Source organism: Pogona vitticeps, chromosome 1 (genome assembly GCF_051106095.1).
Source record: "Pogona vitticeps strain Pit_001003342236 chromosome 1, PviZW2.1, whole genome shotgun sequence".
Lineage (NCBI taxonomy): Eukaryota > Metazoa > Chordata > Lepidosauria > Squamata > Agamidae > Pogona > Pogona vitticeps.
In genome coordinates, this window is record NC_135783.1 from 177736516 (window position 1) to 177760787 (window position 24272).

Sequence of the window (24272 nt, forward strand, 5' to 3'; positions counted from 1 at the left end):
TGCCATCTCCTTCATCGTATTTTCCTAAGGACTATCTATTTACATGTATCTTAGAAGACATATTCTAAAAAATCTGGCAAGCTTCCAAGTTCCCAGTACATATAAGTAGTTCAGTAGGAAAGCAATCTACCTTTGCAGTCAGCAAAGAAACAGTTCATTATTTTGAAGGAAGAAAAAAATGACACATCATTAACACTACAGACTTCTGCATATTTACTTAGGTATAAGTTCCAGGGACCAGTGGCGCTTACTCCTAAGTAAAGGTACTGTATACAAGATTGGGCTGCAAAAACTAATAAACTTTATTACTGGACTCCTTGTGAATTTAGGAACAGGAAACCGTAACATAACTAATCAAAACCAGAAGGATGCTTCCATATTTCTGTTGTAATGACCAAGTATACTATATAGTTACCCTCTCCAACACAATACAATCAAAATCAATCTCAGTGGCGAATTACCACAAGTTAAGACATCACTGTAGAGAGTTGATGTTGCATACTGCGTCGTGTGACTTGGTACACAATAGCAAATGCCTACACTGACATCTCAACTTGAGGCAATTCACTGCCAAAGTTTACACCAATTGCATTGTACTGGGCATAAAAACGAAATAGGATTCTGGCCAATGTGTCATATTTATTTCCATAAATGCTCCCCTTTGCAACATTGCCATTTTTAATATGATTTCATAACTTCATGAGAGCAGACAGACTGAAGAAGCCCAGTAACGAATTGCATAGGGAGTGCCCTGAGACAAACCAGTTAAAATCTATGGGCTATGATCCAGAGAACCTGTTCCAAATGGGGAAACAGGCTTCCTCATGCAGAGCAGCTGTTCTACAAGCAATCCAGGCTGCCAGTAGAAGAACGCTGCACCAGAAAAAAAAAAAAAAAGAATTTCATGTAGCAAATGCACCATATGTCACACACAGTTTTTTCGTAAACAAATGTGCTGAAAAACTCCAGAATTCTGCCTCCAACAGTGGGTAGCCAAGTCCCTTTTGGAAGTCCACCGTTTGGCTAGGATGTGAATAATACGGATGCTCCGTTTTCAGCTCTCATGGTCAATAGCCGCTCAACAGCCGATTCACTCTGAATTTGACTAATCTCTTAAAATAGCCATTCGAGATAGGGACTACCACTGTATCAATGACAAGGAATCCCACCAATTATTTGCACAGAAAACTATCCCTCTTTGTTCTGAACCTACTTAAGATTACTTCAGATTACTTGAGTGAGTTGATACAGTAAAGCATTTCTCTGTACTCACTTTCCGTAACATTAAAAAGTACCGTATTTTTCGCACCATAGGACACACTTTTTCCCCACAAAACAGGGGTGGTGGTGGAAAGTCTGTGCGTCTTACGGAGTGAAGAAAACAGATTATATTTTCCTGTTTTCTTCTCCTAAAAATTGGTGTGTCTTATGGAAAGGTGCGTCTTATGGAGCGAAAAATATGGTATGTTCTCTGGAGCAGAAGGCAACTGTGTACACACTTCCCCCTGGTTCAATTTTACAGTCGTTGTATGACTCGTCACCTGTTTATGTGACGGGTAACATGATGGCCTGTCAGAGCAGTGGAAAAGCTCATGGCCCTTGAGTCCATGAATAAAGTACTGTGCTGCTGTGGTTAAACTGCAGTGCTGCAGTCAAGCCTCTGCTCATGATCTGAGTTAAGTCCTGATGGGTTCAGGTAGATGGCTGAAGGTTGCTCAACCTTCCATTCTTCCAGTAAACTGGTTGGTAACCTGAGTACCCAGCTCACTGGGAGACATGCGGTTCCTTGAAAGCTTACATTGTAAACCAGGCCATTCTCAATGGGGGCCATAAGGCCCCTTGGGGGGCCCTGGCACATTTGAAGGGGCGTACAGACTGGAAACAAATCTTTACACACCACCTTATGAGATTTGTTATGCAACTTATAAAATCCTGATTCAGCCTATATTTCTTTCATATTGTGTTTATGCCCGTGGCCAAAAAAAGGTTGAGAATGACTATTGTAAATCGCCCAGAGAGTGCTCTAAGCACTACGGGGTGCTATATAAGTCAAAGTGACAACAATATCTGTCATGGTCTTCATAACCTTTTAAACCTTTCCCCATCCTTATAGAAGATATTTCAACTTTTAGTAGATATCATTTTGACAGTCACAAAAATTAAGTCGACATGTGTCATGAGATATTTGCTGTGAACTCTTCCCCTCTCCCAATAATGCTTTCCTAGGGACGTTACTGACAGTTTAGACCACAGAAATGAATATGGGGCATTATTTTTCTCTGCCCATGTGTACAGTTTTGCAGAGTTATGCTGAATCTTATTGGCCATTTTGCTGTCTCGTATTGAAAGTAGGAAAGATTATTAAAATTATTTTTAATCTGATCAAGCTTTTACTGCATTACAGTGTTACCTCTAAAATGTAAGCACCTCCCTGTTTGCCCCAACCTATCCTAATTTATGCTGGTATAGTTTGGTGACATTGGGGACCATACTCATACTTATGTTATTCCACTATAAACACTAATGTCCTCTGCTATTAGTGGAATCTGCAAATTATTCCCATTGAAGTGTCTCATCAAAGGTCTTCAGTGAAACTTAATGAAACTCCAGACTCAGAGGACAGATTTTCATATAAAACAGTGATTGATTAAACAACAGGTAGCAGAGGTCACTATTGATAGGATGTGTTGGAGGAATGTTTTCCCTTTCTTTAAGGGATCAGCAGCAGCCCTTGAGAGCAGAGTTACAATGGGACTAAAGCAGTGGAAGGAGCTGATCCTCTCTTCATCAGTTTCCAAATCAAAATCACATGCCATCCCTAGGTAAGTGCTATTTGTCCTGTATTGACCTGGAAAGGAGGAATTTTAATCAGGAAAACAGTGTAGGAGATTTTTTTTTAAAAGTTAACCCTGAATCACTGTATTCCCAATTCAAATCTCCCTATATATACTTCTTACTGACTGCTTTTATTTTATTTTATTTTGTTTTTCATTTTCTAAGAAGGAGATTATATCACATTTAGTTTGTGCCTATATGCTTCTCGATGTTCTCAGGGGATTATAAATGAATAGAATTAAGGAAGACAGAAGCCATGCTGATTTTTCTTCTCCCAGCAACATCTGTTCCCATCAACATTCACCCAATTTGGTGCCCTGAAAATGTGTTGGACTACAACTCCCACCTCACTGGCAATAGACCATGGCAGCTGGAGCACTGTGCTCATGGAGTTCAGCTATTTTACCTTAATTGAGCTTTCATTAATATTGATAGAATGGAAGTTAGGCTGAATTCTTGAGGAAATATCTTTTCAAGGGCTTCACAAAAAGGTGCAGAGAAATTTGAGAAGCTGCACAGACCTCTGGATGGCAGCCTCATCCAGCCAACCAGGTATAAGCAATATAATTGAGAAGGCCAAATCCTGAACCTTTGATTAATTTCTTCTTCAATTAAGAGTTTTGGTATGGTCTGCTTGAGTTAGTGATGTAAAATTTCTCTCTTAGTGTCTAATAAATCTTGCTTTTAATTATGCTGTCCAAAATATAACTGGCATCCAAGGGGATTTTCTTCCCACGCTAGAGTTTCAGCTTGGGTTATCTGCTTGTAAGAAAGGTGAAGTACATGAAAACTCAAAATTCTGGCAATGGCAAAGGAGGGTCACAGTGGAACCGCAATGAATGGCAGAGATATGACATAAGAAGCGCAGCCTTAAGGAAATTGAGCTAAAATACACTGAAGCACAAGCAAAAATACATTTGCGCACTTGCAAACAAACAAAAATTAGAAATAAGCCTCTTTATGTCAAAGTCAGGGTTAATCAGTTTGTTTCTTGAAATGAAAGCAGATGAGCTTCTGCACCATAAACAAAAGAAATATATCACATACAGATCAGCAATGTGACTGGCAAACATGTCTGCAATGAAAAGGGAGGGGAGACTTTGAAGGACATCAGGCTGGCTGCAAAGCATACTGTGTTATGGGTGGAAAACTTTTTTTTTTTTTTTTTTTTTTGGTAAAGTCCGGAATCAGCTGCAATGGCGGGAAACCATGTCATCATACGGCAATTGGCTTGCCTGTTAATGCACTCTTCAAGCATAATAATAAGAGCATTAATCATGAGAACAACAGTCATGGGGAGAAGGGTAAATGGAACAGAGACTGGAAAAAAAACTTAAAAGCAGCTCATATGCAGCCAACACATACAGGTCCTGAAGAAGGACACACCTTCCTCACCCAAGGAAGGCAATTTTGCTTTCAAGGGTTCCTCCTCCATTGTAAGTACACTTTCCCCATTGCGAGCCACTTGGTCTTCAGGAATGGAACCCTGCTGGATGGCCCTGAAGCCCTCTACTTGTTGCAAAGGGTCAGCAACAGGCCCACATGTTCCCTCACATTCCTCTGCACCAAGAAGAACCATAGGTTTGGGTTCATCCGTCACTTGACCTCTAGCTGTTGTTTCATCTTCTTTTTCTTCTTCTTCTTCAGGGGAGCAGGAGGAAGGGGGGAGAGGATGGAAAAATGAGGCAACATCTTCAAGACTAACACACAATACAAGATGCAGGCATGTTACCCAGTTGGTCCTACACAACATTTTCAGCTCTGTGCAGAGTTGTATATTTCTTAGCTGTTTTCCCACTCAAAGGTTTATGAAATCAAGATGGCTTGCATTGCGTTTTCTTTAAAACGGTGTGTCATTTCTACAGTGAACCACTCAATTTATTATACCAAGGTATTTCTTTTTCTGCCTTGAAAACTGTGGTCCAGTTTGGTGACACGTTGACCAATCACTAAGCCATTATTTGACAAATGAAGAAGACCTACACATCTGCACACCCCTCCTTTTCACTCTTATGTCTCCTTTGGGGGGGTCATGGTTATGTCTCAATTTTACATAGAGAATGAAATTACCATAATTAACCAACACTAAGCTGCTTTAATACAAAGGAATAGGCAATGCTGGTTCATTCTCTAGTTCCCAGAAAATATGGCTATGCTAGTTCAGACATAATACTGAACCAGGTGTAATGCTCACAGGGACAAAAGGGAAGGAAACTGTGAACTCAATGGGAAAGAAACAGCCCATAAAGCCCACAGAACACCTCCAGTTGCCAAAACATAATTTCAGGCAGCATCATTCCCAAACCACACCCATGCTTCATTTTTAGAAGAAAGATGGAGCTGAAAATGTTTTATTGTTCCCGAAGTGGAAACGACTGCACCAAAATGTTTGGGCCAAATTAACCATAGAAATGGAAATGTTTGGTGGTGATAGATGGTTCTGAAAAAAGATGCATCTATAGTCAAAACAAAATTATATTTTTGATTACTGCATTATGCTAAGATATGGCAGCCTCTGAAAACTCTCCAGAAGCTACCGGTGGTTCTGAATGTGGCAACAGGATTTCTGACTAAAATAGGGTGTATAGAGTGTTTAACTCTGATTTTGTGTCTGCTTTGTTGGGTCGGTTGCTTTAAAAGCCCACCATAAAGTGCTGTTTTTGACTTTTAAACCTCTAAGTGAACATCTCTATGTGCTCAGGTGGTCTTTGAAGGACTGGGTCTCCAATATGTAGCAGCCTGCTAGGCAGCTTAGAGGTGTCTCACCAGCAGTGCTTAGAATATAAAACACTGTTGCTGCAGAAATTCCAATGCCAAATTAAGACTCTATATTTTTTTGGGGGGGGGGACTTACGAAGTAACTGAGAATTATCCTTCTCTCAACTTAACACTTCTTTTTAGACTGCTGTGGTTCATGGCCAAGATTCAGTGGTGTATCTCTGATGGGACTTGCTGCTTCTGCCAGCAGAAGCAATATCCACTCCCTCTGGCAGATCATTTCTGCCCCTGAAAGACCTAGCTGGGAAACTCTCTGGAATTGCTTCTATGTCACTGAATGCTGCAGCAGGAGGAGGAGGAAGGGGAGATAGCACTGGACAAAGAGGTACACCACTGGACCTTGGAAAAACTGGGGGTTGAATACTGAAATTGAAACAGGATAGATAAATATGCACCCAGCAAAAGATGTATTGGTGAAGGGTTAAAAAGACACACAGACATTATGATGTAGCACTTAACTGTGAGTGAACAAATACATGAGTGACTGAAACTTTTTTTAAAAAAATGGGCACAACAGGAAGCAGTGTGCACGATGCTGGCTTTCTATAGCGGCTTACTGTATCATTGCTACACCTTTAGAGTTCAATATAGAGATTGTATGTACTGCAGTGAAACTCAACAGCCTAACCTTTCATTCAGCAATACACACCGAAGCAATTAAAAAAAAACAGATTTACTGTGAGGAATTGAAGAACAATAAACAAAGGATTTTCTTCCCCTAAGAACTACTGTAGGAGATGTAAAGAGAAAGTGAATAAGGCCTGTATGCATTCATAATATAAAGAATATTTTCTATTATCTATACAAAATAATACATGCACCTTAGAAACTAGTCTGCCATACCAGTTAGAAAAGACTCGTACTGTATACACGTAAAACAGATCTTAACTCATTCTGTTACCATAACCTCATTTCACGGAAGGTGCAACTTCATGCTGCAAAAAGTTTTCAAAATACAGAGCTGCCCTTTCCACAGGTGGTGGACCTATACCTGCGGAATGGGGATTCTGCCCTCCCGGCATGTATCATGCTAAAACAGACATGGAATATGATAACATTTAATCGAGTCACAAATGGCAGAAATGATGAAAAAATGAGGAACTAAATCTTTATGCTATTTTATATAGTGGAAACATTTATGATAAAATGATGAAATACAATACAGATATAAATCTTTATGCCTTTTTCAAAAAGCTTGGCACATTAACATACTGTGATTTCAGTAAACCACCATCAGAAAGCAACAGCAAACCATAATTTCTTCTTAGTCAGGAATGGAATTGTTAAATCTTTTCTCCTCATTCATGGAAGGGAAAAGAGAGCATTCAAACTTGAACATGTTCACAACCATCTATTATTATTTGTGCAAAATTAATTCTAAACAGACCACAAATAAACTGGAGAACATTGTGTTACAAATTCTTTGTTTCAACAGGCAATATTAAATCAAACAGAAGCTTTCTCTTTCATTCTTCTAGAAAGTAAAAAAAAAGCAAATATTGGACAAAAGTTTGTTCCTTATTTGTGCCACACTGTTAATTATTTATCCTTCTGATATATAATATTAAGTCAACCATAGTTAGATAAAACAAATTCTCTCATCCCACTAAAGTAGATACAAATGGTCACTCCTAGAGATAATTTCAGAATGTGCACAACTATCTTGAAATTTGTCCTAATGAGCTTCATAGTCAATTGGAAAGTACAGAGCATTGGGATCCCTGCCTAAAAATAAGTGAACGGTAAGTCAAGGCTGATACCACATCTGGTGGTGTTCACTATCTTGGTTTGTTTCATTTCAACATCTATATGAATTTGCTGAGCTTGGAAAAAAATGATACAGGAAGGTTTTCTATTTCATCTTGCAAGTGGCATGGACGTTCAAAGGATCACATTAATTCCACAGTGCCCCCACTGTTCTCAGCACACAGCAAGGTATTACTTTAAATGTCAGAAAGGTTACAAAGGAAATTTGTGATGAGACACAGAGGTATAATAAATAAAGAGAAAAATGGCATGCCTTGTGCACACTTTACTACTTCTCTGATTCCTTGTCATAGACAATACAGGAATAGAAATTGAATTCAGTAAGGAAATCAAAGTAAGAATTTGTTGAATAACCAATGGAATCCTGTTGATATTATTGTAACTTCTACCAGCTAACTGCAATTAATTGATGAGGTGCTGGGGCCACATCTCGGTTACACAACCAGGCACATGGCTACACATACAATTGACATGCATTCTGGCACCTGACAATTAGCCATAATTAGCCATAGCAAATTATGAAAAACCTATGTGAATACCAATAGGCATTTTTAATTATTTTCTTCTCTTTTATAGTCAGATAAACTGCACGTACATAATACAATGACGAAAAGTTGAACATGCAAAAAGGCATCATGATGGCCATGCTACTTATAAATATAACAATGTTCGGGCACGTTTCCAAGTCTCAAATTTTTTAAAAGGCATGTGATATTTCTAATGCATCATACCATATGATTGCTATGTCAGGATATGCATGATTGATACTTGCTGTATTGCATGCATATTACTCCCAGTAACATTTTGAACTGGTTGTAGTGCTGCCTATCTTAGCAAAAGATACTAAGTATTTTTTAAAGCTGAAGCTACCAACATGAATTTGACACAACTCCGGGAGGCAGTGGAAGACAGGAGGGCCTGGTGTGCTCTGGTCCATGGGGTCACGAAAAGTCGGACATGACTTAACAACTAAACAACAACAACAACAGATTTCTCCCATTCCCCCCCCCCTTTTTTTTGAGGGAAACCCACAAGGAGCTGACCTTCGGAGGCTCAGGGGGAAGAGTATAAATAGCTGAAGGATGGTTATACTGGCAGGTCAGGGAAAATCCCAGGGCATATGCCTGATAGACATGAGTTTGTAAAGATCATAGAGAAAACCTTGACAGGAGGAAAATGAAAGCCTAAAAAGTCAGGCTTAAACCTGAAATATAGCAACCCTGGATACAAATGATGAAATTAATGTGGTGCGTGAGGCTGGAGGAGAAAAGAAAAACAGAGGGACCATGCTTTGTTCACCTTCACATCTTAACAAGACCTCTCCACTTTGGGCTCTGACACTATGTTGTGTACCAGCTTCAGTCCATTCAGAGCTGAATAAAAGGTGCTCATAATTCTCCTCATCTGAATTGTAGGGTTCATCATCAGGCACAGACACAGAAATGGAGGGAGTGAGGAAGTGACACCTCTCCCCTGTGACAGCTGGCCCATACCTGGGGCCATGGTGAAGAGGTCGCACCTCATCCTCAGCTCCTTCATCTATAGGCAGACATACAGAAAGAAACTGCAGGGAGAACTTGGACAGACATAAATGTATATAATGAGACAGGATGGAAACATGCACACTTGTACTAGACATTGATAACATCATGGGATGGCAGAAACCAACCATACGAAGCTCAGTGTGTAATCTTGAAGGCACAATGTATGGATTTAATGCATTGTAAACGTTAATGCATTTGTTATTTATTCTTGCAGGAACAGTAAAGAAAACTTAGATATCTGAGGGATGCAAACAAATTCAAGTGCCAAAACAAGTATTTCATTCAAAAAACATGATGGATCAATGGTGTAATATGAACAGTCTAGGAGTTGGATGCATGACTTCTCTTCTGTTAGCAGACAATCCCCACACCCAATGTTTGAGGAATTCCCCTCATAATTCACCACATTCAGCAGTGCTCTGTGTTAGATTTTGGGGCACTTCAACCATGAGATGAAGGGTAAACCCGTTCCTGCCAAGCCAGTTGCAGGTACCTAAATCTGGCTCCAGCCATAGATATGAGTCAAGAACAAATTTGCCATAGTATGTCCCACAATCACATTTTATAATAGAAGATAATCTGGACACAGAAATGTATTTGCCAAAGAAGCATGAGAAACCTCTTAATTCCTCTCAGTTGCTTGTCTCTATAATCCAAAATCCATCTCAGCCACTGAAAAATTAGAGTGTCCATAGTATGACATGGCTGAACTTTTTAAAGGCAAAACTACATTTTAATAAAGCAGGTTCAACTTCACAATGTCTCTTAACCAAACCACAATATAAAAGGAAATTACTATGCCCCATCTGCTTTTGAGAAAAACAGGAATAAAGCATTCCATTCATAGAGTTCATAATAATTGGATTCTGCATTCATCAGAGATGCTCCTGAGCCGATCTGTGTAGCCTTCTCCCCAGTGTTTATTTCTGACATTTTAACTCCTTCCTTTAAGCAACATCCTTCATCAACATAAAAGGAGTTCGGGAATTGATAACTCTCCTTTAGCACTATCACATTCTTTTTTTTTTTAAAGGGAACTAATTTAAACAACTATTGAAAGGAACAAATAGGCTGACATCAAAGCAGCCATTTGTTTAGCTCCATTTTTAAGAACCTGCAACATCTTCGGTTGCCTACCTCTCCACAAATATTTGTGCTAGGTTGAACCCTTTGCCTCCATGAATGCTGGGTTTCCAGGATCCTAAATCATTCAGAAAGCCTACTTAGAACAGATTTGACATTAGAGATGTTTTGTTCATTGTGTCAGAATTTGAGAGGAGGCACACAATCACAGGAGCTATCGGCATTGGCATCTTGCAGCCCTGCTGCACTGTTGTTGCCTCCTCCGAGCAGTAAAATCGGAATAGAGGCATTTATATTTACATTTCAGTCCTAAGAGAATGTCAGTTTGTTTGTGGAGGACCAGTAGATCACTTTTTTAAAAAAGAAAATAAATAAAGCTTGGATTTGAAGGACGACTATTTGCCAGATTTTTCCTTGTAGGGCAAGTTCCTGGAAAAGCCAAGTCCAAGCAGACCAATACGTAATTATTCATTATGCACAATCTCAAAGCCATAGGCCACTGTTAGCTGCAACAAAGAAGATGAACATATACGATTTTTAAAAGCCACTAACTATACAAATTGCATAGGAATTGAAACCCACCCAGTAACATTCCTGTGTCCCCCTCTTCCCACCAGAATTCAACTTATAATTGAATCATTCGTGTTCTGTCATTCCCCACAAGGAAAGATAAAGCTGCTATGTTTTCACAGAAACTGCAATGCCCAAGTGTTAAGCAAGGGACAAAGAAAGTGTAGGCCAGTCCAAATGACTTTCTCCTCAATACTTCCAATTCTACTTGAGAGACACCCACAATTCTTGGACTCTGTTATCAAGAAAGTGGTCTAGTGTCCTTCACATACAAAACTTCTCATAACAAGTTTGAGGGGTGTAGTTTAATGAATGATGCACAGTCTTCGGCAGCTGTACATCACACATCATGCCTAGCAAGATTGTACAAACTGAAACAATTAAATTATGCAAAAGAACCCCTGAATTAGCATGAAAAACTGCAAAATAATGGCATAAAGATGGAACACAAAACTGTTTCACAGTATCCTCCAAGTTCTGTTTTTCACAAGGTTGACATTGCCCATTTCTAATGAATTTAGAAATTCTATGTTTTTAAACCTCTTCAGAAGAAAATATTGCAAAAGTTCTTTTGTCTTTTGCAATAGGACTCTTTAATTTTAAGAAACTAAAAGACAATGCAAAATATGAACATCCTGTCCTTCTGGAGCAGTAGGGCCTTTTAATGTGAATTTATTCAGTCTAGGCACCACCATCCTAGGCTTAGTAGCCTAGCCAGCAGATAAATATTTTTACACAAAGGATTATTTAATTCTTGTTTCTAGGTATCTGATGAAGAAGAAAAAAAATTAATGCCTGCCACTCTGCATTCTTTTAGAAAATTTAGCTATTATTAATTTGCACAAAACTTATTGGCTTCAAAGTCATTGCTCAGAGACATATATTCTAAGGGAACTGCATGGGGCCTTCCCTGTTTTTCATCAACATGCTTATTCCTGTTTTATTTCTACATAAAGCCATGTACTCTCCAGGGTTAGCCTCATGAAGCATCTAGCAGACAAAGAGGCAAGTGGTCTGCAGAAGACAACCCCCAATCCCTCTTTCACAGTTCTGTTTGATGAAATGGGATCAGACACTCCTTGGGAATAGCAACATACCCTGAAAAGCAAAATCCTGCTGTAGAATTTTCTGTGTATTGAAACAGTTGTAATAAATCAAATAAGGTGCCTTACCTCCCAAAGTAGTGCAAAGAAAGCCACTCATTCTTTATCTAAGTGCAGGTTATAAAAATGGAACAATGAAGCTTGTAGCTGCAAAGCCTTCTTTCCTCTCAAATAGATGTGACTCACATACCTCTCCCTCTCTCTTTCTCTCCCCCTCCTCTAATTTGTGTTTGCTGCATGGTTGGCCACATCCACCTTTGTCATGTCTACTACACAGTGATTTTCACCACAGGATGACTGAAGGAAATCATCCTCCTATTCTAGGCTAGGCAACCTGCTGACAAGGTTATCACCCTCAGACTCCTCGGTTGTAAGGAGTCAGATCAGCTCAAATTCTAAGCTAAATAATTAAAAAGCATCTTAATGATTTTTTTAAAAAACACAATATTTCAGTTCTTGTCTCCAATTCTGTAAATTGTCCACCTTCGTTTTGCATGAATCATACCAAATAAAACACATATTCAAGTGAACGTGTGAGTTCTAAAAAATTAGCTCCCCTCTTTTTTGAGAGGAACAAAGATAAGCACTATGAGAAGAGTACGGAATAAGCCAGGGTTGGCAGTGTTATTCAGGTGTGAGAACATTAAAGGACAGGTGGGCTAGATCTATGTGGCAGCACCAGCTCCTTCACAGCTAATGTTTCTCTGTGTATTCATTTTGGCCTTTGAACCTGTATGGACTATAGTTTTGATGCATTCGTGGAGAAGCACTTAACCAAGACTACACTACTCTTTTCAACAGCGAGAAATGCTCTGCACATGCTCCTGGCTGTATGTCGGGAGGCATTCAATGACATGGCAGGGGATGGGACTACCTTGGTTGGGAGGGGCCTGGGAGAGAAAACACAACGGAACCCTCTCAATACCAGTAGGGAACATTTCCTTTTTCATAATCACAGCTTTAATTTCACAGATGTATACTACTCTTTTAATAAACGGAAAGCTGGACTCTGAAATTCCATGGCAAATCACCTTCTGGCACTCTGTGTTCAAACAGTCTGGATGACTCTGGAAATACAGTAGGACCCCGGTATCCGCAGGGGGAGTTGGTTCCAAGCTCCCCTGCGGATGCTGAAAAACACATACCACCATTTTAATACCAAACACTATACAGTGGTGCGTCGCTTAACGATTGCCTCATTTAGCGATTAATTCGCATAACGATGTTTTTTTAGAAAATAATATGCACCATATAACGATGTTTCCTATGGGCGATTTTCGCTTAGTGAAGTTTGGGACCATGCTTCGCATAACAAATGCAATTTTAGGTCCCCTGCTTCACTTAACGATGTTTCTTTTTTCAATTAAAAAGGTGTCTTAGAAGGGTCAAAAACGGTTCTAAACGCTTGGATTCGTTAGAGGACCCCCTAAGTCATGTGCAAACCTGATTTGGCTTTGATCTGACTTTTCGTTAATTTATGGTTAATTTTTTTTTCCGGCCCATAGGAACCAATGGACCTGTCAAAATCTGACAGCTCCATGCTTTCCTATGGGGGAGAAAACAATTCGCCATAAATTAACGAAAGTTCAGATCAAAGCCAAATCAGGTTTGCACACGACTTAGGGGGTCCTCTAACGAATCCAAGCATTTAGAACAGTTGCTGTGTCTTCATTAATTTTTTGTGAATTTTTTCTTCCCCCATAGGAAATAATGGAGCTGTCAGATTTTGACAGCTGTCAAAAGTTGGGAGGAAAAAATTCACCATTAATTAACGAAAAGTCAGATCAAAGCCAAATTAACTTTTGCATCCGTTTTATAGGGTGCAGAAGCTAATCCAAGCATTTAAAACCATTTTTGACCCTTTTATGACACACTTAATTTTGCAAAAATTGACTTCGCAAAGCCATTGAAATGTATTGAGTCAGCTACAATACATTCTAATGGAGGAAACATTGTATCATTTAACGATGTTTCCTATGGGTTTTTTTCGCTTAAGGACGGCAATCCGTGCCTATTGGAACGGATTAACCGGCTTCCAATGCATTCCTATGGAAAATGGTGTTTCGCATAACGATGTTTCACATAACTTTTTTTTGGAACCAATTAAAATTGTTATGCGAGGCACCACTGTACATGGTCTCTGGCTCGCTCTAGTATCCAGTTCTTGTAACTCCATTGTTAGATTAGAGAGGGGGAGAGATATTTCTTTTAATATTTTTAATCTTTTCAGACAATGGATAAGTAAATCAGCAGATACTGCTCCCACTGATAAGGGAGTCCCTGCTGTATTTCACAGAAATACAGGGATCCTCTTCACTTGAACTGTTCAGACAATGTACAGTTTTGATACCTTTGTCATTTGCGTAAGGGAGACTTGTGGAAGCAGGAGCATCATATACTCAGATGCGTGATCTCGATTTTCTCAATGACACCAGAATATCCAGCATTATAACACTAGCAGAATTTTCTGCTGTTCTGGTGCTGTACAGGATTCCGTTCACAACTTTACAGTAGAGACCAAGAAATTATGCCTAACTCCTTGCAATGATAGTTGCACACACAGGGATCTTCAGGATGACAACCGCACATGCCTAGTTCATTTGGAATGACATAGGTAATGAGAGCAGAGTGAAGTCACATTTCAAAAGTAACCTAAAAGTTAACTTTCCAGTTGAAACATGTAATGACACTGTATGTTACTTTTAAGGATACTGTAATTTTAAGACAATTAAAATTAATATATTTGCGAAGGCTTTAATGGCCGGGATGTAATGGTTTGTTGTGGGTTTTTCAGGCTCTTTGGCTGTATTCTGAAGGTTGTTCTTCCTGACGTTTCGCCAGTCTCTGTGGCCGGCATCTTCAGAGGACAGCACTCTGAGGACATCTTCAGAGCACAGAGTGCTGTCCTCTGAAGATGCCGGCCACAGAGACTGGCGAAACGTCAGGAAGAACAACCTTCAGAACACGGCCAAAGAGCCTGAAAAACCCACAACAACCATTAGAATTAAGTTTTTCAACTGTTAACACCATTCTCTTATCAATCTTAGGGTTCCTTCCTTCCTTCCTTGAACACTGTAATGTGTAACACAAGGACATTTAAAAGGACTTTAATGTGTAACACAGGACATTTAAAAGTGTGGCTACAATGAATTACATTTGAAATCCAGTAATGTGTTACTGGGAGACCCTTTTTAAAAAATGCCACACAAGATATTTGGGGCTTACTCTGTGGCACTCCGCACCATAAAGAGGACTGTATATCTAGAAGTACTCTGATCCACAGAGGTTATAACACAGCCCACAAGGCAGGTATTGTAGTTCAAAGCTTCATTCCATTATGTTACATAACCAGTGGGCCACCATTTCTGTTCTGGGGGCTATGCTTGGTGGTTTTTTAATGGCTTGGCCAAGTATTATTATTTATTATTATTATTTATTTTATTTATATCCCGCCTATCTGGTCGGATCAGGACCACTCTAGGCGGATGTTTAAATAGCCCCACCTCTTGATAACTTCCTAGTGAACAACAGCCCTGGGGTTGCAGATCATAAGGTGACCACTAGTTGTACACTCAGTAATTGGTTTCCTTTGACAGGAGGGGAAAAAAACAGTAACAAAATGGAAATATATAGTGAATGCTTTAAACAGGTTATGATACATAACCTGAATGTATTGAAGTAATAATTTCCCCACATCAATATTATATAAACTGCACAATCATCTCCCCACTCCCGGGAGGCTCTTCTTTGTGCAACATGTCATGCACTGGTTACAAAATAGGGCACATGAGTGGCTGCACAAAGAACAGTCCACTGAAAAGAGAAAACTGCTGCCTGATGGGCCTCTCTGCATATGCAGCTTTCGTTAACAAGAATTTGTCCTAATTCGGCTGCCAAAAGGAGTGATGCGTTTTTCATTAAACAGAGGTCTCAACCAAAAGAAGTAAGAAAGCTGAGCATTTCATGGCAGGAAAAGATATGGGTTTTGCCTGCACTTGCCTGTCATTGGCTCCTCCCAACCCCCTTTTAAGGTTATTGGAAGCATACATGGATATAGAACAGAAAATATCTACAGGGATATCTTAGGGATAATAGATGGGCCTCGTGGCGCAGGGGTTAAACCACTGTAGTGCAGCCAAAACTGTGCTCATGACCTGGGGTTCAATCCCAGGTAGACGGCTCAAGGTTGACTCAGCCTTCTATCCTTCTGAGGTCGGTAAAATGAGTACCCAGCTCGCAGGGGGGGGGGGCAATGTATAGCCTACGTAATTAACTTGTAAACCGCCCAGAGAGTGCTTGAAGCAGTATGGGGTGGTATATAAACAGTACGCTTTGCTTTTGCTTTTTTTCTGCATTCCTGTATCTTGAAGGGTAATCTCAACCACTGTTAGTGCTAGCTAGGTCACACCACTGTAATACAGGTGTAAAATCTCCATGCCATTGGACTCCATGCCATTGGAGTCAAGGAAGGAATGGGCCAAAACAGTCATGGAGAAAAGGACTTAGTATCCAAAACATTCTCCAGTTTTGATCACAGACCACTGTCAACAATGTTATGTTAATCTAGCAAAATAGGTGGTGTCCTTTAAAGACATCTTTGAAACGGAACATACCTGGGAATCCTTTCAGACTCCAGAACCCTGGCAGGAATCTTCAGTGACCTTTGCCATTGGTCCCTTTAACTGCCCGCTCCCCATGCGACAATAGTCTTACTGTTTCCTCCTTTAAGCATGCTGGGGTCCCACCCTGTTGGAAGGAGGTGGTCACTACTCCTCCTAGGCACTCAACCAGTCCTTTTCTTGCAGCTTTTATAAGTCAGGAATGGTGAGGGTCCAGCAGACATGTGGTAGCCTTCACCCTCCAAGGGCCCTGTACACATCCTCATGCTGCAGAAACTGAAACTTATCCATTAACCCAGGAAAAGCAGGGGGCTTAGTTACATTCACCGGACCTGTATGAACTACAGCATCCAAGTCAGAGTGGATCTGAGCAATCCTGCATGCAAAGTGTTGTGCAAACTTTTCATAGTAAGCTACAGTGTGGTCTGCATTCTCTTCCATTGGGTTGTGATGTAACAGGTCCTTGACCACTCAAAAAAGTTGTGCCAGACAAGTCTGTGCAGCCACAATGGTGGCAGAGAAGAATAAAGAATGACTTCTTCACCAGTACCACAATGGAAGAGGCCCTCCAATGGGCCCTAGCTTTATACGTAACATTACAGGTAATATTCCTACTTGTGATGTATTACTTCAAAGCACTGAATTAAATCGGGCACATTCTCAGGTAACAGAGTGTAGGATTTTAGCCTAAAACCTGTTAAAACAAAATGCACTTAAAACTAGTTAACTATGGCTCAATTATTTTAATGTTTTCATCTTACAAACACTTGCTTTGAGAAGTCTATATAAGAACAGCTTAATTTGGATGCTTAGCAACACAAGAGAACAAACATTTGTAACAGTGGTTTTTGCTAACCACGAAAATAAGTACCTGAATTATATCTCAATGTATAAAAATGGATTTAGAAACCTGCCCAAGCACTGGCTCTCTGGCAGTGATTTGTTTTTATATGTATTACTTTCTTGATTCTACATATTTCTTAAAAAAACTACCACCACCACCAGAAACACAGATTTTGAATTAACATTTGGAAAAGTGAGAACAACTTGCTCTACTAAGTCACAATGACCTGCAGATGTGTCATCACTTTGAGATAGTAATACAGATAATAAAAAGCTGCCAGTGAAGTAAATTTGGCATTTGAGAGCCTTAGTGTTCTTGGAGACCAATCAGTTGTAATTTTACCCAAACTAAACATGATGGGAAAACAATACCATCAAAGTTAGCAACTATAATTCAAAGCCAATTGTACACTTGTATCTTCAATTTTTAATCTGAATCCTGCTCAACAACTTCTTCAAAAAGAAAGATCTTAAGATTCTTCTAAGATAGAATAGCCATGAAATCTTTTGCAAATGGGAACCTCAGTTTTCTAAAAGAGAGTAAGTAAGAGCCTACTGGCTAATCAGAAAATGAGCTCTGAATTGAAATAACACAAGCAATATCTAGCTCACTTTGTAAGCTTTTCATACAGTATATGCTGAGGCCTTAGGTGGTGATTGTGTCATTAGCTTCTGTTTGGGTGCAGGACAAGCAACTGTAACCAACTGACCATTGTGTTATCTCAAGGGCTTGCAATTTAATGAATTCACACATCAAATTTACTCTCACAAAGGGTGAACAACACACAGGTGGGGGAAAAATGATTTTGAATAATTGCAAATAACTCCAATATTACGTTCAGAGAGGTGATGCAAAGATCTGCCACCTCGCTTTAAAAAGCATTTTCTATTACTGTAGTTCTGTCAATTAATTTAAATGAATAACAATGCATTCTTTTACCATTATCAACAACAACATGTTCTCCAGTCAATCCTGACTTAGAGCACCCCTTTCCAGTGTTTCCTGGGTATGGATTATTCAGAAGTGGTTTACCATTCCCTTCTTAGGAAGTGCTTTGGAACTGAACAGCTTGTGCAAGGCTACACAGCCGGCTGTTCTTCTGGAAGGCGCAGTAGGGAAGTCCTAATCTCTGGCTCTAGTTTCCAACTCACTGAGCTACCTAGCCAACTTTTTACCATCAGTGCTATCAATGTTTTGCACCAGTGATTCTCAAACTCATGTCAGTATCATGAAGGAAGGAACTGAATGTTAAAATCTCATAATAGAACACTTCTGGGTATTCAGCCCTTCAAATGCTGCCTTACTGGACTGAGCATGGCCCCAGTGGAAGATATTTTAAATACAGAAAGTGGCTATTTTACCTCTAGTCTTTGTACACTGTCTTATACATGTAGCAAGGAAAAACTGTGAATACGGTGTTCCCCAAAGAGATGCTCTAATGACATAATAAAGTTGTAGAGTGGCTGTGAAACTCAAAAGCAAGTGTCCAATCATAACTTTTCATTTAAAAGAAAATGTGGCAATAATTAGTTACAAAGAAGTATATTTGGTTCTTAATTGATTTTGATGAGAGGGATTAAGCACATGTGTAACTCTTCCAGTGAAATCCGCACAGGACTTTAAAATACATAGTCTGGACTATATTCTGTAACAATTTAAACAAGGGTTTAATATACATCAGTGGCAGAAGAGATTATGCTTTTCTGCTACCATTATTTATACTTTTAAAAGAATATAAAAACATAAGCTGTTACTAAAAGGGAAACACTTCACTTCAGCTCCAATGATGTTGTTGTTTTTTACAGAAGGTTGACAAGTCATCACTCATTCCTGTGCCGATTAGTTCAACCCTGATGGCATTTCTTTGATGGACATTGCTAATACAGACTGAAAAGATTATTATGGAAAGCACAACATAGGATGAAGGTTTCAAGCACTTTGGCTGGTATTTCCCATCCAAAATCAAATGTAAAACCACCTGAAAACACTTGCATGTATGGCAGCTACACAGAAGAGAATCTATCTTGTCTTTAGCCTGTCAGTAGCATTTGGATTACACTGAGCTTAACTGCATGCATTTGACTGAGACCACAAGTTATGAACATCTTTGAGTTTTCTTTAAACTCAGGAGCCTCATGGCACAGTGACTGAACTGCAGAACTGAAGGCTCTGGGCTCAAGTAGCCGGCTCGAGGTTGACTCAATCTTCCATCCTTCTGAGGCTGGTAAACTGAGTACCCAGCTTGCTTGGGGATTGTTATGAGTATCCTGCATTGTTAAATGGTAACTGCCCAGAGAGTGCTTTAAGTACAATGGTGCAGTATAGAAGCAGCACACTTTGATTTCAAGTAATTCTAATTTCAAAAGGTCACACACACCCTCCACAAATATGTGAAGGCAGCCTGTATTGGGAAATATTCCTTTACACCACTCCAAAGGCTGAAATGCAATGTAAGAACAAATTCAATCAGTGTTCAATTTCCCGAAAAAGACCTGGTGTGCCTAAAAATGCCCAATACATTTTGAGATCATTTTCAATTGGATGTTCCATGTTTAAATATACCACTTTCCAACAGCTTTGGGATGGTTCCCTTTAAACTATGTGAAATAAAGTGTGCATCCGTTGTCCTTTTTGCATATTTGAAAACACCAATGCTCTCTTTCATAATTCAGCTTCTCTCCCATCACAGTTCTGCAGATCTGGGACAAATAATCTCAAACACACCTCAGATGCATAGTCCGGATGGTGCTAAAGGAGCAAGGAGGAAAGAGCATTCCTTGTTTGACAGAAGGAAATTCCGCCATGATCTAAATTCAGTGGCGTTCAGATGATACTGTAGTACTGGAGTTAAACAAATAATAATAATAATAACTGATAGGATTCAAATTTAGAACCTTTTTGGCTCTAAAGCTGAATCCCTATTCAGTCAAGTTCGTAAGCATGTACTGAGCTTTATACATGCAAATAAACATGACTGTCTCTAAGGGTCCGTAGGTCCTTAGGTGACCAAGAAAACTCTTTCTGTACACAGCTCTCAATTTAAGCCACAATTCCCTCCCTAAGTCAGGTCTTGAAGAGGGTTGCGAATGGAAGCCATGGGAATTCCACACTATAGGCAAATCAAAATTTCTTCTGCAGGTTTTAATCTCACGGGCAAAACTCCCTTTAGTTATTCTATTTGGGCAACAGGCCATTACAAACGCTGACAGAGCTTGTAACCAGGAGGTATCAAATGCCTCCTTGTACAAACCGAACTCCACGGTTGCCCATGGGCATGCCCAGTGCTCTCTGCTTGTGCAGTTCAGATTTGGCCAAAATCAGGCAGAGCTACCTCTTGCGGAATATTCCTCCCAACTGATGCTCAATGAGATTCTACTCCATGAAATTTCTGGGCTTAAACCCAGAAATAAAATATTGATTCCAAAAGCCTAGGCTTCTTCTTCCAAATAAGTTGTAATAGAATGACTCAAATGTTATTACTCTTTACAAACCACAAGGTAGGAATTGTCACACCGCTGTACTTTTAACACCTTAATGTTCAGTCAAAGTTCACAAAAGAACTGAAATGTGCGAAAGCAAATAAGATACTGAACAAGTCTGAAATGATATGCTCAACAATATTTCCAGAAACAGAGCATATTTTAGTATTTAATCCTGATGTCTTTTCCATTTTACAGTGGCCAGAATCCTACTGGGGTTGGTGTAAGACGGTGGTTCCCAACTTTTTCTGAGTTATGGCCTCCTTTTATAATAGTCAGGTAATCGGCAACTCCCCGCCATATTTACATAAAAATGCATTTTGATGGGTAAAGTAATTGTGTATCAGAAAGTGGAGGCTTCTTTCTCCCCCGAAAGGGCCTGCTTCTCATACATACACGTACACACTAACTTAAATATCTCGCTCCAGAAGGTCAAGGAAGAAATACAACACATATAAGGCAACACTTAGAAAACACTTTGTGACTCCCTTGGGGATCATGACCCCCAGTTTGGGAAACACCAGTGTAAGGTGTGTGCTTACTTGCCTTATCAAATTGCAGCCAATTGCTCAACTACCAGGGGTACCTCTTGGCCACACGCCTGGCTGCACAGCTGAGAAGCATCTTGGTACTTTGCCAAATAGCTGGAATTGCCCATGGCAAGTTATGCAAACATGGGAACCTTAGCAGGATTCTGGACATTGTTTTATGTTTTACACCTTTAAGTTTAAGTATATGCTTAAGTATTAAGTATATGTTAAACTTAAAATACAATAGACTTACAACAAGGAGAGAGAAGGAAAGACAGAAAGTCAACCGCTAAGTGACTTTTCTACATGACAATAGAATAATGGAAAAATCTTCATATGCTGAGTTTGTCACTCATGTGCTAAAGGCTGGCAGAAAATGCTGGGATTCTTTTTTCTCTCTCTCTAGAAATTGATCCTAGGAACATTTTCAGCTGGATATAGCAGAGTGTAACGTAGCTTGCCCAACTCAGAGGTTAAGAGAATTCCAATAAACTAATAACTGCACAGAAGAGATAATAGCTGAAATTCTGTTGGCTTGTTACACAAAAGGTTGAAAATTCAGTCATTCATAGACGGCAATTAATAAGTCACTGTCAGGAGTCTTGGGAATGTGCACAGCCACTGGCTTGGTACGCACATGCTCAAGAATCCCAGTAAGGCCTCCTTAATTCCTGGCTAGAAATGACTGGATTTTATGCCTTTTGTGTAACAAGGCAACAGAATTTCAGCCAATATTTCAACACACAACTTTCCCCATCAAAGAACCAGTAATGAAAGAAATTGTACCTGGTGGAATTCTCTCCTCTGATACAAAATATATCAGAGCCTTTTCATATGCAATTACAATATTTTTTTTTCAACAGCAACAGAATAAACACAACTCCTATATTCAAGCTAATACATATTCTCAAATATCACCACATACGTACAATACAGTTAAAGATCCTACTGTTTATAGACGTATGCAATTGAAAACTTCTTAACCCCTCCCCCATAAAAAAACCTCATGCTTTTAAATGAATGCTGTCAAAAACATCCTCCTACCTCGCTCACTAGGATTCCTGGATTTCTCTCCTTAAAGACCGACCCTATAATGCCCAAGGGAGAAGCCTTACCTTCTTCCAGTGTTGCAGTCTGCTCTGAAGCAGGTGACGGGGGTGGGGAAGGAGGCAGGTTAGCGGTCTCTTCAACTGCTAAAGATTGAACAGCAGAAACGAGACACAATGGTTAATTATTTTGATAAGAAACTGTGCCAGTGGGACCAGACTGGCAGTGTATGATAAAATTTCAATTGAGCTGAAATCTGAGACTTTAATTTAACATGTTGCCATACCAACAGTAGTAGCCATTCATTTCAGAAGATGTAACACTGTGGTCATAAATCTGCTCAACTGTCTTGCAATAAATTTCTCGGAATAAAAGATATATATAAACCGTGTGTGTGTGTCTGTCTGTGTGTGTCTGTGTGTGTGTGTGTGTGTGTGTGAACACTGAAGTGTGGGTTTTGATTTCTGCTAACATCCAGCTGTTTGAAAGATTGATCTTGTGATTCTTATGGGCCCTGAAAAAAAACAAATTCACAAGCCAAAACCAGAAAAAAAAATCAAGCAAGATAATATTTATGAGAAATACAAAATCTGGGTTAAGGGAGGACACTTCACATGTATATGCTACTTGGAGGCTGACCCACAGCTAAGTCCCCTTTCCTTGAAAATAACCTTCTCATAAATATCCAGCTACTATACCTGATGAGCAGAGAGACAAAACAACAGCACCACAAGAGTTATTCATAAATAAGAACAAAGACTGGATCCACCCAAAGTTCTAAATGTCAGTTCTTTCAGTGGGAAAATTCAGCATGTACTAAATTAAGCAGGATCAATCGATCAATCAATTGATCTATCTATCTCTCTATCTAGCTATCTGAGGTAGGCAAGCAGGCAGACAGTCTCTCTGTGTATACATACACACACACACACATACACACACAGAGGAACATGTCAAAGAATTATGCTCATCTTTCTTAGTAACTGTTTCTGATTTTAGGAAAATATTTTTGGATTTCAGGAAAGCTTTTGTAACAGCACAAGAACATCTGTGGAGTTCTGTACAGCACTTCATTTCCACACACCCCTACAAACCTGTGATGTTATATAGTTGTTTAATCTCTATTAATGGTGGAAAGTTTGATCGAAATGAACGGGAATTCACTATGTACATCAATATACACAACAATACATTATACAACAATCAGCACACAGAACATGCACGTAAGCATCATTTAGAAGTATCTTTGGGGGCAGCTGTTCTGTTTATAACTAATCATGTAACCATTTTTTCCTGCTCAACAATGAATTTTCTGGACCTTAAAACTCCACTGGTCTCCTATGATGAAAAATGGCATCTTTTTTGCAACTTCTAATAAAAATGTAGATAAAGCATGTGGCAGAACCAGATGACTCTCTGTAGAACCAATCATCTGGTAAACTAAGGTATTATCATTCGCATCATTTCTATTTAATTGTGGGGAAAGAAGATGTTACTTAAAAGATAAAGACACCTCAAGCATTAAACAAGGTCTGTCAAAAACTGGGTAATGGAATACTGCTAGCCTTCCTCCAACTGACCAGCTATCTGGCCCTCCATCAATAACCAAAAAGGCAGTGTGAAGCATTCATGTGGAGAGGGCTCTTGCTCTTGGACAGTGAGAATATCACAACAAGCTATGGTATGATTTGGCCAGCCCATTTCTGCTAACCCCGTGGTTTCCAAACCAGCCACAAACCATACTACAAGCTCACTTGTGGCTTACAGAACAGGCTTGTTTAAACCACAGCTTGTCATGACACATGAATTTACAACCAGGATTTTTCCTCAACTTGTTTTTTCAGATGCTCACCTCAAATCAAGAGTTAGTAAAAGAGGCAGGAGAAATGAGAAACAGAGAAGATAAGCCATGTTTGGTAATTTACTGTGTTAATACTTGAATGGAACCATGGCTTATCAGAACCATGCAAACATGCCCGGTATCTCAGCTCCCAAGTTGAAAAAAGTACTAATAAATAGCAAATGGGGGGGGGGGGAAGGAACAACTAGGCCACAGCTGCAGTGCAAAAGCTT

The 24272-nt window shown here is 39.5% G+C and overlaps 1 protein-coding gene across 50 annotated transcripts in view; it reads right to left on the reverse strand.

Moving 5' to 3' along the window:
* The window catches only part of MAP2 (microtubule associated protein 2), a 334548-nt gene that overhangs the window by 44323 nt on the left and 265953 nt on the right, over window positions 1-24272 (reverse strand). For 48 of the 50 annotated variants that reach the window (XM_078379383.1, XM_078379378.1, XM_078379355.1 and 45 more), the window contains one exon: window positions 22268-22345. In XM_078379383.1, the coding sequence (XP_078235509.1) occupies window positions 22268-22345 (78 nt within the window). Of the gene's footprint in view, window positions 1-4221; window positions 4477-22267; window positions 22346-24272 lie in introns of all 50 variants that reach the window. The other 2 variants (XM_020780697.3, XM_072977956.2) reach the window with 1 other exon arrangement.